Raw genomic sequence first — 14602 nt, 5'->3', positions numbered from 1 at the left:
TCTTCATATTAGAGGAGAGAGTCAGCACCCCTGCTCTTTAAATCCTATCGTCCTGTCATACTTTTAAAAACTTCTCTTAAAATTCCAAAGCTTTATGAAAAGGCGGCAAAGATTGCCAGAGAAAAACTTAGTAACAGTCGGTCCAAAAAAAGGGATTTGTATGTTGGTAATGAAATTACACTTTTAATTTCTTTAAATAGTCCACCATCATAAGCATTCGTGATGGACCAGATGGAACCAGTTTGGGTGGTTGTAAACATACCTGATTCACCAGAGCAGTTATTTACGTCCCATTGAAATCCTCTGTGCTGCTCCCTTGTGGTGACTCTGAGGATTGTATGCGTGTTTGTTTCGCCATGAAGTCAAACAAGATGGTACCCAAGACAGTACAAGCCAGACTGATTTTACATTTATTCCTTTGAATTAACCAGCTAATGTTAACTGGTGTGGCAATAAGAGCGTCCTATGACACTCCAGGAAGAATAATCTCCAGCAACGCCACTTGGGATAGGCCCAAGACCATTCTTATTAAGGCACGCATAGCCGTTCACCAAATCAGGGGTCAGAGACCATAAGATAATTATAAAAATATAGTTTTATTTGTTTAATACTCTTTTTAAAATGGCAATATGTTCTGCGATAGGGAGTTTGAGGACTATAAAGAAAACAAACAAAATATTTAAATCAATAAACCAGCATGCATAATAAAGATGTAAACAAATTCAAATCAAACAATTCAAATCCATAAACCCACATGCATAATAAAGATGTAAACAAATTCAACTCAAACAAAAAAAAGGAAAAAAACATGTAATATGTCCAACAGTTCACCCAATAGAGAGCCACATTTGTACTGTTCTTCCGAAAGGTTTTTAGCCGGTATCAAGAACAGTCTCAGTGAGGGGGGGGAGAGAGCGCGCCGGGGAAGATCGGCCCATTAATTGGTCGCGGCACCAGGATAGCACCACAACAGCATGTCCAAGGCTGCAGCCGGGTCCAGCTATGCTGTGAAACACCGCATTAGAACAAGACCGTAATTAATGTACAGCAAACAGGCAGACACAGCGACTTACCAAATTACAGGTCAAGCTGCCCACAGACCCCGGCGGCAGCACCCACCTCGCGCACACTCACAGACAGCGGCCCACACTATAACAATTAAGACCATTTAGATTTTTATAATAACGCCCAAATGTGTTGAAAAAAAGGGAGGCGTGCATCGTACCGAGACACCGAACACCAGCAGTCCAGGCATTCATCCACCCACGTGGGGACATCCATGACCCAGACAGGGTCACTATATGGAAGGATGCACATTAGTGCCGCATACACGGCGACACAGGAGACTAAAAAAAGGCACAAAAGATGGAAAAATTTCCCTTACCACACCACAGCAGAATGTTGACCTAGGGCAGCGGCCAAAACATAAAGCGCGCCTCCCGGACCGTCTCCACAGACACCCAGCAGGAGAAGACCACAGGACGAGTCCACACACACCAGAGGCTTAAGTAATATCCCTGCCTCTCCCAATCAATCACAATTAGCCCCAGGTGTGCTGGTCCACACCCCTGTGTGCAGGAAAGAGGGAGGGGAAAACCCTCATCCGGTCACACCTACCCCTCGTTTTTTGTATCGTCGTCCCGACGGTAAAGAAGGCCCCCTAGGTCAAGACCATGGCCGAAAAATGACCGATTGCAGATTCATTGTTGGGTCTGAAGGCCTCCCGACCAGGCCGCCAGCCGTACCCCTAACAGGCTGAGGAAGCCGATGAACATTCGAATGATGCCCGGCAGTGGGACGGGTGGTGCGACGCATAACTTGCCCACTCGTACTAGGCTGCTCCGAGGCCAAGGACAATGGCACTTGCGACTGTGACTGAAAGGACGGAAGCAATAGGCCCTGGTCCGGCCTAGTTGCTGTGGAAGGTACGAGGGGCCCAGGAGCTGGGGCACCTGGTGTAGTGCTGGACACCAATAGCCACAAGTCACTATTTGACGACTCGTCCAGCTGAGCCACACCCAAAGGTGATGGTGCTTGAGTGGGTAAAAGATCAACCTCAACTGGCTGTACCACAGCCTTCAACATGTCGCGATGCACATTCCTTACTTTGTGCAGTGCGTTCACCGGTGCCACTGCATAAACTGCCCCTTCCGATGAAGCACTCACCACCTGATGAACCTCCGAGTTCCACAGATCTCGCAGCTTATGACGGCCCCTGGCACCATGATCCCTCACATACACCAGCTGGCCCACCAGCAGCGGCACCTCTCTCACGTGCTGATCATGCCGCTCCTTCCGACGACTTGCTGCTGTAAGCAGCCGCTCACGAGCACAATCAAAGGCAACCCTCAACTTTTCCTGGTGCTCTGCCACCCATCCTTGCACCTCACCCGGCCTTGGTTCTTCCACACGCCCCAAAAGGAAGTCAATGGGCAGCCTTGGTTGTTGGCCAAACATCAAGTAATAAGGGGACTCCCCAGTACTCTGATGAGGTGTTGTATTATAACAGAAGAGGACATAAGGTAGACAAGATGCCCAATTCCGCTTCTGTGTCAAGGGCAATGTTCGGAGAAGGTTGTGCAGTGTTCGATTGAAGCGCTCACACTGCCCATTTCCTGCCGGATGGTAAGGAGTAGTACGAGATTTAGTTACCCCATACATCAAACAAAGTTGTTGGATCAAAGTGCTTTCAAAACTCCTCCCTTGATCAGAGTGCAAGCGACTTGGCACACCAAACTTATAGAACCACTCTGCCACAAGAACCTGGGCCACAGTAGAGGCAGTCTGGTCACGTGTAGGCACAGCCACCGTGAACTTACTAAAAACATCTGTCATTCTATCCATCCATCCATCTTCAACCGCTTATCCGGGGTCGGGTCGCGGGGGCAACAGCTCCAGCAGGGGACCCCAAACTTCCCTTTCCCGGGCCACATCTACCAGCTCTGACTGGGGGATCCCAAGGCGTTCCCAGGCCAGTGCAGAGATATAATCTCTCCACCTAGTCCTGGGTCTTCCCCGGGGCCTCTTCCCAGCTGGCCGTGCCTGAAACACCTCCCTAGGGAGGCGCCCAGGGGGCATCCTCACCAGATGCCCAAACCACCTCAACTGGCTCCTTTCGACGCAAAGGAGCAGCGGCTCTACTCCGAGCTCCTCGCGAATGGCTGAGCTTCTCACCCTATCCCTAAGGGAGACGCCAGCCACTCTCCTGAGGAAACCCATTTCGGCCGCTTGTACCCGTGACCTAGTTCTTTCGGTCATGACCCATCCTTCATGACCATAGGTGAGGGTAGGAACGAAGATTGACCGGTAGATCGAGAGCTTTGCCTTCCGGCTCAGCTCTCTTTTCGTCACAACGGTGCGGTAAAGCGAGTGCAATACCGCCCCCGCTGCTCCGATTCTCCGGCCAAACTCACACTCCATCTTCCCCTCACTCGTGAACAAGACCCCGAGGTACTTGAACTCCTTCACTTGGGGTAAGGACACATTCCCTACCTGGAGTAGGCAATCCATCGGTTTCCTGCTGAGAACCATGGCCTCAGATTTAGAGGTGCTAATCCTCATCCCGACCGCTTCACACTCGACTGCGAAACGCTCCAGTGAGAGTTGGAGGTCACAGACGGAAGATGCCATCAGGACCACATCATCTGCATCTGTCATGACCAACACATTTTCAAACCCATTTCGAGAAGGCTCCAACAGTGTAAAATCAATGGCCAGTATTTCATTTGGTCGGGAGGCAAGCAGATGGCCCATAAAACTATGTGGCACCGGTCCAGAGTCCTTAGCGACCTGACACCGCTCACACTCACGCACCCAATTGCGGATGTCAGTAGACATCCCGGGCCAGTAACAACGCTGCCGGACCAACTCTGTGGTCCTTTCAATACCTTGATGGCCATGTTGCTGATGAAGCAGATTCAGGGTTTCCCGCTGGAGAACTGCAGGCAGCAACAGTTGGAGGAATCCCTCCCCCCCATCTGAGCGAAGGACCTGGCGGAACAAGACCCCATCCCGCTCCACCAGGCGCCCCCACTGTGTTAACATCTTCAAAGCTGGTTTAGAAAGATGCCGCCGTTCAACTGCGGTAGGTGGAGATTTTTGTCGCCAGAACACCATAATCTCCTTCAACAAGGGATCATTCTGTTGTAATAACTGGAGATCAGAAGCTGAATGGGCTGGGAGCGCAGAGACCAGGGCTAAAGTGGCTACTACAGGCTGCTCCAACGGTTGGCCAGGCTGAAGGTCAGGCAAGACTTGGCCTCCCGGCAACAACGGGACAGCAGAATCTAAACCCGAAGAATACTGTCTTGAAAGGGCATCAGCATTCCGGTTACTACGACCGGATCTGTACTTTATTTCAAAGTCAAAAACTGCAAGCTGAGCCGCCCACCGATGTTCCGTAGCCCCCAGTTTAGCAGACTGGAGATGGCTTAACGGATTATTATCGGTGTACACCGTGCACTTGTGACCCAACAGGTAGTCTCGAAACTTTTCTGTCATAGCCCACTTAAGAGCCAAGAACTCCAACTTCATGGAGCTGTAAGTCGCCGTATTACGCTCAGTCTGCCGAAGTCCTCTGCTGGCGTAAGCCACTGGTCTCACCCCACTGTCAGTTTCCTGGGAGAGAACAGCGCCCAGGCCACTATAGCTAGCGTCTACCTCTAAAATGAAGGGACGCGAAAAGTCTGCGAATGCCAACACAGGAGCGGAGACAAGCCGATCTTTCAGTCCCTCAAAACTCTGCTCACATTGCGGAGTCCATACAGCATCCAGAGTCTTACTGGCACCCTTCTTGGACCTCTTGCCTGACGTCTCAGCCACCAAGCGATGCAATGGTGCCGCCAGCTGGGCAAACCCCTCGACGAATCGACGATAATAGCTGGCAAACCCCAGAAATGAGCGCAGCTCAGATGTGTTCTGTGGTCGCCTCCACTCAGCCACAGCCTCACACTTCTTGGGGTCAGTAGACACTCCCTGGGATGAGATGACATGACCCAAGTACCCCACTTCTTGTTGGAAAAAGGAGCATTTCTCAAGCCTAGCCTTCAAGCCCTCAGTCTGAAGGCGCCTGAGCACCATCTCAAGACGCTGCAGATGTTGATCTACTGAGGATGAAAACACAATGATGTCATCGAGATAGAGCAAGAGAGACTGACCCTGCTGATCGCCAAACATCCTCTGCATCAATCGCTGGAAGGTGCCCGGCGCGTTGCACAAGCCGAATGGCATACGATTGAACTCAAAGAGACCGAAGGGGGTACAAAAGGCTGTTTTAGGCTTGTCTTGTTCTGCAACAGGGACCTGATTGTAACCGCTGGCAAGATCGAGAGTTGAAAACCAGCGGGCCCCTGACAGCGCATCGAGACTTTCCTCTATTCGCGGCAAAGGAAATGCATCCTTCCGAGTCTTGCTGTTTAGCAACCGATAGTCCACGCATAAGCGCAGACTTCCGTCCTTTTTCCGCACCAACACAATTGGTGAAGCGTACGGACTACAGCTCTCCCGTATGACCTGGGACTCAAGCAGCTGATTGATATGAGTCTTCACTGCCTCATACTCAGAAGGCGGTAAGCGGCGATATCTCTGCCTGACTGGGATATCATCAAGCAAGGGTATGTCATGGGAAAGGAGATTGGTACAGCCCAAGTCACCTTCATGAGTGGCAAAGACCGAGTCATACTTTTTCAGCAAGGACCGTATTTTTTCCCTATCTGGATCAACAAGCGCAGGCAGAGCCACAGACTCCAACCTATCAGGCACAGAGGAAGGAACAGTTTGAGTGTTAACGGCCACCCAAGTGGTCCTATCCTCAGTCACGCCAGCTGGCAGGCTGACAACCTGTGCTGTACTTAGATTGCCCAGACCAGTCCGTGGGTAGAGCAGAACAGCCGTTGTCCCCACATTGACCACGGGGACGTACACCGTGCCCCGGACGACCCTCACCAGGCAAGATGAAACAAGCAGCCCAGCGGGTAGCCCAGTCTCAGGAGGCTCCAGCAGAACCGTCTCACCTGCCAGCTGCTCCGAACAAGTACTGGCAACCAACTTCATGTGGCCTCCTGGTACCCGCACAGCTCCCCTACCTCGAACTCTGACTGTGCCAGTAGCGGAGACGGATTCTTGACCAACTGATTTATGGCACTGCTGTAGTGCCACAACAACCGGACGCGGTGCCTGTGAAACTACAGGTGACTCAAAAAGAGAAGGTCCCAGCGCACCGAAAAGTTCTCTATAGCAACTACGAATAACATTCATCCCCAAGATTCCCGGGGAAGAAGACTCAGCGCCAGGGGGATCCCTCACTACAAGGATTCCACATCGGGGCATGACCTTTCCGCACAACTCTACATCCAATTCTAAATAGCCGATGTAGGGGATCGTCAGGCCATTTGCCGCTCGAAGCTGAAGCCAATTGCAAGACCGAAGGCAATCCTGGCCCCAAGGTGCGAACTGTGCCATGAAGAGAGACTCTGTGATGGTGGACACCATGGACCCAGTGTCCACCAAGCAGGAAACACTCACCCCCCCAATAGAAACATCCATATTTGGGCAGGAGGCAACCAATTCACATGTCGCAACTTCCTGTGAGCCTGAGGGCTCCCCACCTGAGCTGTGGCTCAATAGCTCAGTGGGTGCTAGTTTTCCGGCTGCCAATTGGGCGGAACCTGCCTAATACTGTCTGACTGCTGACCACTGGACCTATCTGGACCCTGGCGGTAAACCCTTTCCCCAGTGCAGTCTCTCGCAAAGTGGCCAGGCAGCTGACACCGCCGACAAATGACAGGGCCAGCATGGGACCTTAATCCCGGTGGGGGCAGAGCCCGGAGTGAAGCTACAGTCTGGGTAAGTTGGTTCAACTGCTCTTGCTGGCGCTTCATCAGATCCATCAGTTCACCTAAAGTGGGTTCTGTTGGAGAGACCCGAGGGCTAGATTGAACACGACCCTGCACACCACACTGAAGACCAAGAGCTGAAGGCAGTGAATAGCTACGACCTCGCACACCACCTGGCAAACCTTCACGTTCCCAGCGCATGGCTTCAGCGCGAAGTTCCATCATAACCATGGTCGGATCACGACGAACAAGTTGTTTAAGCTCACGGCGAAGAGAGCAGTCAAGGACATGTTCGATAAATTGGTCCCGGAGCAGCACATCAGCATTGGGCATACCATCTGGGGCTTGTTGTCTAACACGGCCCATTAAAGACATGAGCGCTAAAGAAAACTCTTGTAACGTTTCACCCTCTGGCTGTCGCCGGGAGAAGAAAACCTGTTGTAGGGCGATGTAGGACTGATCACACTCAAAGCTTATTCAAGATGGCCAAGATTTTAGCAGGGTCCCTTCGATCAGCACTCGAGCAGAACTTAATTTCTTCCTTTGCCTCTCCTTCCAAGTGATCGAAGATGAAAAGAGCCTGTTCAGCAGCAGCTAAGTGTCGAGCACGCATGCACGCCTCCACCTCCTCGACCCATTCAGTTATTCCCAAACCTGTCCTACCGTTAAACATTGGACACCTGCGGTCCCTCGGAATGACCACTAACCGCTCCGTTACAGTGGGGGCAAGGGGTGGGGTCCCGCTGCCGGAAGCCGTCGAACCGGATGCACTGCCACCGGGGTCTGAAGAAGCAGCGCACTCCCGACGGAGTCGCCCGTTGTCCGCCTGAAGCTGCAACACAAGTTCTTTTAGCTGCTGTACCTCCTCTTCCATGACAGCGGAGGGAGTTGAACCAAAAGCCCCACAGAGATGAGAATTATGGAATGTAAGGTCCCAACACCACTGAAACTGTTCCTGATCACAAACACAACACAATAATTAAACCGTTTGAACAACAAAACAAATTTATATATACATACATCTATGGTCTCTGCCCCTTTAATGTTTTGATTGGTCCTGCCAGCAACGCCACTTGTGGCAATAAGAGCGTCCTATGACACTCCAGGAAGAATAATCTCCAGCAACGCCACTTGGGATAGGCCCAAGACCATTCTTATTAAGGCACGCAGAGCCGTTCACCAAATCAGGGGTCAGAGACCATAAGATAATTATAAAAATATAGTTTTATTTGTTTAATACTCTTTTTAAAATGGCAATATGTTCTGCGATAGGGAGTTTGAGGACTATAAAGAAAACAAACAAACAATTCAAATCAATAAACCAGCATGCATAATAAAGATGTAAACAAATTCAAATCAAACAATTCAAATCCATAAACCCACATGCATAATAAAGATGTAAACAAATTCAACTCAAACAAAAAAAAGGAAAAAAACATGTAATATGTCCAACAGTTCACCCAATAGAGAGCCACATTTGTACTGTTCTTCCGAAAGGTTTTTAGCCGGTATCAAGAACAGTCTCAGTGAGGGGGGGGAGAGAGCGCGCCGGGGAAGATCGGCCCATTAATTGGTCGCGGCACCAGGATAGCACCACAACAGCATGTCCAAGGCTGCAGCCGGGTCCAGCTATGCTGTGAAACACCGCATTAGAACAAGACCGTAATTAATGTACAGCAAACAGGCAGACACAGCGACTTACCAAATTACAGGTCAAGCTGCCCACAGACCCCGGCGGCAGCACCCACCTCGCGCACACTCACAGACAGCGGCCCACACTATAACAATTAAGACCATTTAGATTTTTATAATAACGCCCAAATGTGTTGAAAAAAAGGGAGGCGTGCATCGTACCGAGACACCGAACACCAGCAGTCCAGGCATTCATCCACCCACGTGGGGACATCCATGACCCAGACAGGGTCACTATATGGAAGGATGCACATTAGTGCCGCATACACGGCGACACAGGAGACTAAAAAAAGGCACAAAAGATGGAAAAATTTCCCTTACCACACCACAGCAGAATGTTGACCTAGGGCAGCGGCCAAAACATAAAGCGCGCCTCCCGGACCGTCTCCACAGACACCCAGCAGGAGAAGACCCCAGGACGAGTCCACACACACCAGAGGCTTAAGTAATATCCCTGCCTCTCCCAATCAATCACAATTAGCCCCAGGTGTGCTGGTCCACACCCCTGTGTGCAGGAAAGAGGGAGGGGAAAACCCTCATCCGGTCACACTGGCAACAACGGACATTTCAGCCATTAAGCGCCTCTTCTTGAGCCCCAAAAAGATGATATAAAAATGGTATAAATATAGTTATAGGTATATAAACATATATATAACATATATGATGTATATATGTAACCAGACCAAGCCAAGAAGGTTTGACTTATCTTTTTCGGCACATAGGTTTTATATCTTAATCTGAAAGTAACTAAGCTAACAAATAAATGCATTGAGTCAATAAGTACACTCATAGGAGTAGTATAATTTGGCATGAAACAAAAAGCACTTGAGTTTAGTGACAACAACTCCTGTCTCGAATGCAAAAGTAGCAATACACTTTATTAATATATCTGTATTGTTCAGATCTGTTATAACATATAATAATAATAATAATAATAATAATAATAATAATAATAATAATAACAACATCTGAAAGAGTCATTCACAAATAAATTTACAGCATTAGTTACATGAAATCTATATGCAGGAGGTAGTGGATATATTCCCGATTAATAATAACAATAAACATAAAGGTCTGAGCCCAGTCCCTTTCATAAAGCTTTCGCAGTCTCTCTTATCAATTAATTGTATTAGTAATTGATGAACGTCAGTGTTTTTATCTTTATTACGTAATCCGCTGCTCGAGCGAAGGCGCTGTCCGTGGTGCTGAAGCCGCTGATTGGCTGTCTCGTTCTGCGCGGCAGCAGCGCGGCGATATGTCCGCGTCTCGCTAGAGGGCGGGAGACCCCGCGGTATATCCCGAATGCGTCCTCGACGGGGACACGGCTATGGTGAAACGAGTTCTGCTTGAACAGAGAAAAAGTTCTGCAGACCAAAAAAAAAAAAAAAAAACACTTTTGTGAGCGTCCACAAATGCAGCAGAAGTTGGAGAGCATCCTTTCAGCGCGCATCTGCCTCCGCCGGGGAGGGAGGTGACGGCCGACGGAGGAACAATTAGTTTTACAACCTTAATTTGCGACCTCCTTTTAACATTAACAACACAATGTGGGCGTGTTCTCGCCCCCCACCCCCCTTTATTATTATTTTTTTCTACTTTTGCACCGCCTGTCCGCCGGATTTGTGCGCACTTTCGCGGAGTAGCCACTTGCTGCGGACTGGATGCAGAGTTCAGCTCCGGCTCGGCCCGCGGTCCCCTCCACCTCTCCCCGGCCACAGCTCTGACTCGGGACGAGACCGGAGGATGGATCTCTATCACGTCGCTTCCCTCTGCGGGGCTCTGCTGTTTGTTTGGGGGATCCCCGGCTCTTACACTCTCGCCATTTCCCCTCGAGCGGCCCCAAAGAGCAGCAAGGTGTCGCGGATCGTTGATGGACAAGAAGCCTCTAAATACTTCAAGGAGTTTTACGCGAGGCCGTCACTCGACAGACACAATAAAGCGACTTCTAAAGACTCCATTGAGCCGCACGACTACATGATGTCTATTTATAAGACCTTCTCCACGGCGGAGAGACTGGGACTGAACGCCAGCTTCTTCCGCTCCTCCAAAGCGGCGAACACCATTGCGAGTTTTGTGGACAGTGGACAAGGTAAGTGCAGGCGTTGCAGTGTGTGTGTGTGTGTGTGTGTGTGTGTGTGTGTGTGAGTGTGTGTGTGTGTGTGTTATGCACGTACATTTCTGAACAAAATTTGGGGACTCACTTCACTTTTGGCAAAAAGGCCCCATAAAGTAAATCATTACATTTTAGTGTGAAGACTTGGTTTAAGGTTAGGATTAGGATTAGGTCTGGGTTAAGATTAGGACTAGGACATGTTTGGGTTAGGATGCATATACTCTAACGTGAATGAAGCACAACTGTTTGTGTGTGTGTGAGTGTGTGTTTTACGTGCGTGCAGGTAGGATTGATAGAACACCCATGACTCATACTTTGTCTCCCACATTAATTCGGTGCAGACGATACTGGGATTTTTCCTGTCAGATTCCACATCTTTGTGGTATGCACATCGTCCCCGCGAGAATGCGTCTGACCCGCTTGCTTTAATGCTTTCCACAGATGACCTCCCACTCCTCCCTCTGAGGAGACAGCAGTATCTGTTCGACGTCTCCACGCTGTCCAAGAAGGCGGAGGTGCTGGGAGCGGAGCTCAGGATATACACCAAAGTGTCTGGGAATTTCAGGATATCGGAAACAGAGCCCGTCGACGTCCAGCTCCTCTCCTGCCACGACCGTCAACTGCTCGAATCCAAAACGCTGGACTTGCAGGACTCCCAGAGGCCGAAGTGGGAAGTGTTGGACGTGTGGGAAATATTCAAAGAGCAGCAGCACATGAGCCAGGGGAAGCACTTCTGCCTGGAGCTCAGGGCCATGCTGGACAACCCGGAGAGGGAGCTGGACCTGCAGCATCTGGGCTTGCACAGGCTCGGCAGGCCACAGCAGAAGAAGGCCATCTTGGTGGTGTTCACCAGGTCCAAGAAGAGGCAGACCCTCTTCAGCGAGAGGAGGGAGGGGAGAGCATTGCTGGGTCCAGCGAGGAAGGCCAAAGAGAGGGGCCCTGGTGCCAAGGCCAGCAGGAGGAGGAGGACGCCGGCGTCCAAGACCCGCCACGGGAAGAGACACGGCAAGAAGTCCAAGACCCGGTGCAGCAAGAAGCCGCTGCACGTTAACTTCAGAGACCTGGGCTGGGACGACTGGATCATCGCCCCGCTCGATTATGAAGCTTACCACTGCGAGGGGGTGTGCGACTTCCCCCTGCGCTCCCACTTGGAGCCCACCAACCACGCCATTATCCAGACTCTGATGAATTCAATGAACCCCAGCAACATGCCGCCCAGCTGCTGCGCCCCGTCCAAGCTCAGCCCCATCAGCATCCTTTACATCGACTCAGGAAACAACGTGGTCTACAAACAGTACGAGGACATGGTGGTAGAGTCCTGCGGCTGCAGGTAGTGGTGCAGTAGTGCTTCGCCCTGAGCACTTACCTGTTTGTCAGGGTCTCTGGTTTGTGGGAACCGAGCAGCGTTTCAGTGCGTGTGGTGATGACGCTGCGCCCCAAATAAGGAGAACTTGCTTAACTTTTTTTAACAAGAAAAACGTAGCAAAGTTTTTCCAAACCAAGTACCCAATGAGGTTTAATACCTCAGATGTTGTTTTTCTTATGCCTTGTGTGTGTTGTTGCTACATAAACACTACAGTGGCCGCATATTCAGGAATATTCAATAAGAAAATCATGTTGGGAACTCTATCTTTTCTGTCAACAAATCACAAATAATTGTTCAATATTTTGGCGAGTTCACTTTTTCCCTTTCTGGAGGGGAGTTAGAGGAAAAGATGGATACCACTCACCTATCTGTATGCTAACCATGAAGCACAGTCAACCCAGTGGGCGTCGCCTCATTTTTAAATGATTTATTTTACAGATAAAACAAAGAAGACACAAGATGTTTATTAATAGGATTTAGAGGTGCTGATAGATGGATTGAGTTTCCATTGGATAGACCCAGACCACTGGTTCCCAATGTTTATGCTAAGCTAAGCTAATCAGGACTGTAGGAAAACTCTGAAATGAAGAAATTTGTGTAATTAAAAAAATAAATTTACTCTGCAATATTACTACGTTAACCATGTATGTAACAACTAGCACTATGTCAAGTTAGAGAAATAGGAATATGCAATATTTGTAGATTAGATTCAGAATGTAGTTCTTTTTTAAAGGAATGCTCTGTGGTAAAAAATAATCCAGGTAAAACGAGTACAGAACTGAAACATTCAAAATATAAAGCCCCTCTACCATCAAAGCAGCCCAACAATGTAATCGTCCTTAATAACTTTGTGCCAAAATTCCTTATTCTTATAACCAAAAACAGTAAATGTATTCTAATTTAAGACTAAAATTAAAATTAAACTTCTATTATAAACTGAAAGACAAAGTCCCGTTATGTATTTTTTTCATGATGGTCATATCATCTTTCCCAGGATTAGAAAGCAGATTTTCAGCACCTGACATACGACTCAGGGAACGTCCCCGAGTGCTGGAGAGAAAGTCCCTTTTTCTTTTTATTAAATCCAATTCAACCACCAGCACATTGCCACCGAAGAACCAGCGCAGGGTTTCTCATCAGTTTGCTTTTTCCGTTGAGGAGATACGTATTTTGTCTGCGATGCACTGATATTCAGACGTACCATGTGTAAATATTTGGAAATAATAATTTATGTTCTATGAATAAGTTATTTCTTTTTTTTTTTTTGATTGTTCACTTTGTTCCGATGCGACTTCCAGACGGCATGAGTCACACATCTGGATGTTCCTGTTCAAATAAACACATTTGGGTAATTTGGGACAGCTATGTCCTGGTCACAGACTGTGAAATACTGTGGAATTATGTGTATTTTTGTTGTACATATACATAAGCAATCATTATTTACCAAACAAAATAACCTTGTATTTTTTGTTGAACTCTCTATTTTAGGCAATACTGTTGTTTAAAACATTAGTAGCACATTTTAGCCTCTTGTATTTTGTTTTTCATTATTTACTGCAACCTGAAAATAATATATTATACTGATTGATACCGACTGTCAGTAAGATGAATAGATTCAGTGTCCTCTCTTTGCTCTTCTGCATCCAACGCTATTAAAGCGGGAAATTAATTTGAAACGTATTTTTACACAGTAAAATTGTCAATAAAATTGTTTAACCAAATTAATCTATTCTTATAAACTATGTGAACTGTTAGACGTGTAACGAGTAACAAAATTAAAATGTCTTGAACTTCAAATTTTGTTGTTGAATTTATTAACACTTTTCTGGTTATTCTACGCAATTTATTACTTCTAATCCTAATGTGAGTCATGGTGCATGTTTGACTGTGTCACAAAATCATTCTCTCAACTCTTTTTAGACTAAATTGCAGATCCTATTCCTGCTTTAAAATTTGGTCTGCAGTATGCGACAAAAAAAACATCAAAGTCGCCATTTGAAAAATTTGAAAAATGTTTAGGCAACAAAGGGTGGTGTAAATTGGGTGCAGGATTCAACAGTTATCATTGGCGTGGGTGGGGGGGCGGGCTCATGTTTTCTCTGTTTTCTGGCAGCGTCTGTTAAATGTTTCACACATGTCCCGTGGAGAGAAAAAGAAGGGGACAAGCAGTGAGCTCAGAGGGCCGAGATCTAAAATGTGATGTGTGTCCGAGAAAGAAAACCTCCTTGCGTATTTACTCCGTGTAATTCCAACACGCGTCTCCTCTGTTTGCCTTCGGCCTCGTCATCTCCACCTGCGTGTTTGCTCCGGTAGACGCGGAGGCCTCGGAGCCGTCGGACACGCGCAGGAAGTGGCTTGTTAACTCGCTGTGTTTGTTGGGAAAGCTCCAGTGGCTTCCGATCGCTCGTCTCTGCTGCAGGGGTCGGCTTTTTCCGCTCGATGTTACTGTGGCTCTCAGTGCGCTTTGATGTTTGTGAGACGTCTGGTTTAAAACGGAGCTAAATGGGAGTCAGGAAGTGTAAAAAGCTTTTTAGAAGCTTATCAATGTTTTGACAGCATAAACCGACCAAATCGCAACATGAAGCAGCTCCTAAATAAATG

General features: G+C 48.2%; 1 protein-coding gene and 2 long non-coding RNA genes across 3 annotated transcripts; 1 reads left to right on the top strand and 2 right to left on the bottom strand.

The window, feature by feature from the left end:
* Nucleotides 1–778: 778 nt before the first annotated feature.
* Nucleotides 779–2823, bottom strand: LOC144383449 (uncharacterized). The gene is made up of 3 exons (XR_013450849.1): nucleotides 1385–2823; nucleotides 1226–1297; nucleotides 779–1149 (listed from the first exon to the last, which is right to left on the bottom strand). It is a non-coding gene; the product is annotated as an uncharacterized LOC144383449 (long non-coding RNA).
* A 5417-nt stretch (nucleotides 2824–8240) lies between these two features.
* Nucleotides 8241–8950, bottom strand: LOC144383517 (uncharacterized). Its single transcript, XR_013450945.1, has 3 exons — nucleotides 8847–8950; nucleotides 8688–8759; nucleotides 8241–8611 (listed from the first exon to the last, which is right to left on the bottom strand). It is a non-coding gene; the product is annotated as an uncharacterized LOC144383517 (long non-coding RNA).
* A 433-nt stretch (nucleotides 8951–9383) lies between these two features.
* gdf6b (growth differentiation factor 6b) lies at nucleotides 9384–13798 on the top strand. Its single transcript, XM_040189555.2, has 2 exons — nucleotides 9384–10611; nucleotides 11077–13798. The coding sequence occupies exons 1-2, from the start codon at nucleotides 10068–10070 to the stop codon at nucleotides 11967–11969; spliced, it is 1437 nt and encodes a 478-aa protein (XP_040045489.1). The 5' UTR covers nucleotides 9384–10067; the 3' UTR covers nucleotides 11970–13798.
* Nucleotides 13799–14602: the final 804 nt, after the last annotated feature.

The sequence above is a fragment of the Gasterosteus aculeatus genome, chromosome 10 (assembly GCF_964276395.1).
Source record: "Gasterosteus aculeatus chromosome 10, fGasAcu3.hap1.1, whole genome shotgun sequence".
In the NCBI taxonomy this organism is placed as follows: Eukaryota; Metazoa; Chordata; class Actinopteri; order Perciformes; family Gasterosteidae; genus Gasterosteus; species Gasterosteus aculeatus.
Note: the sequence above shows the minus strand (reverse complement) of the source record. Positions and strands in the feature narration are given on the sequence as shown.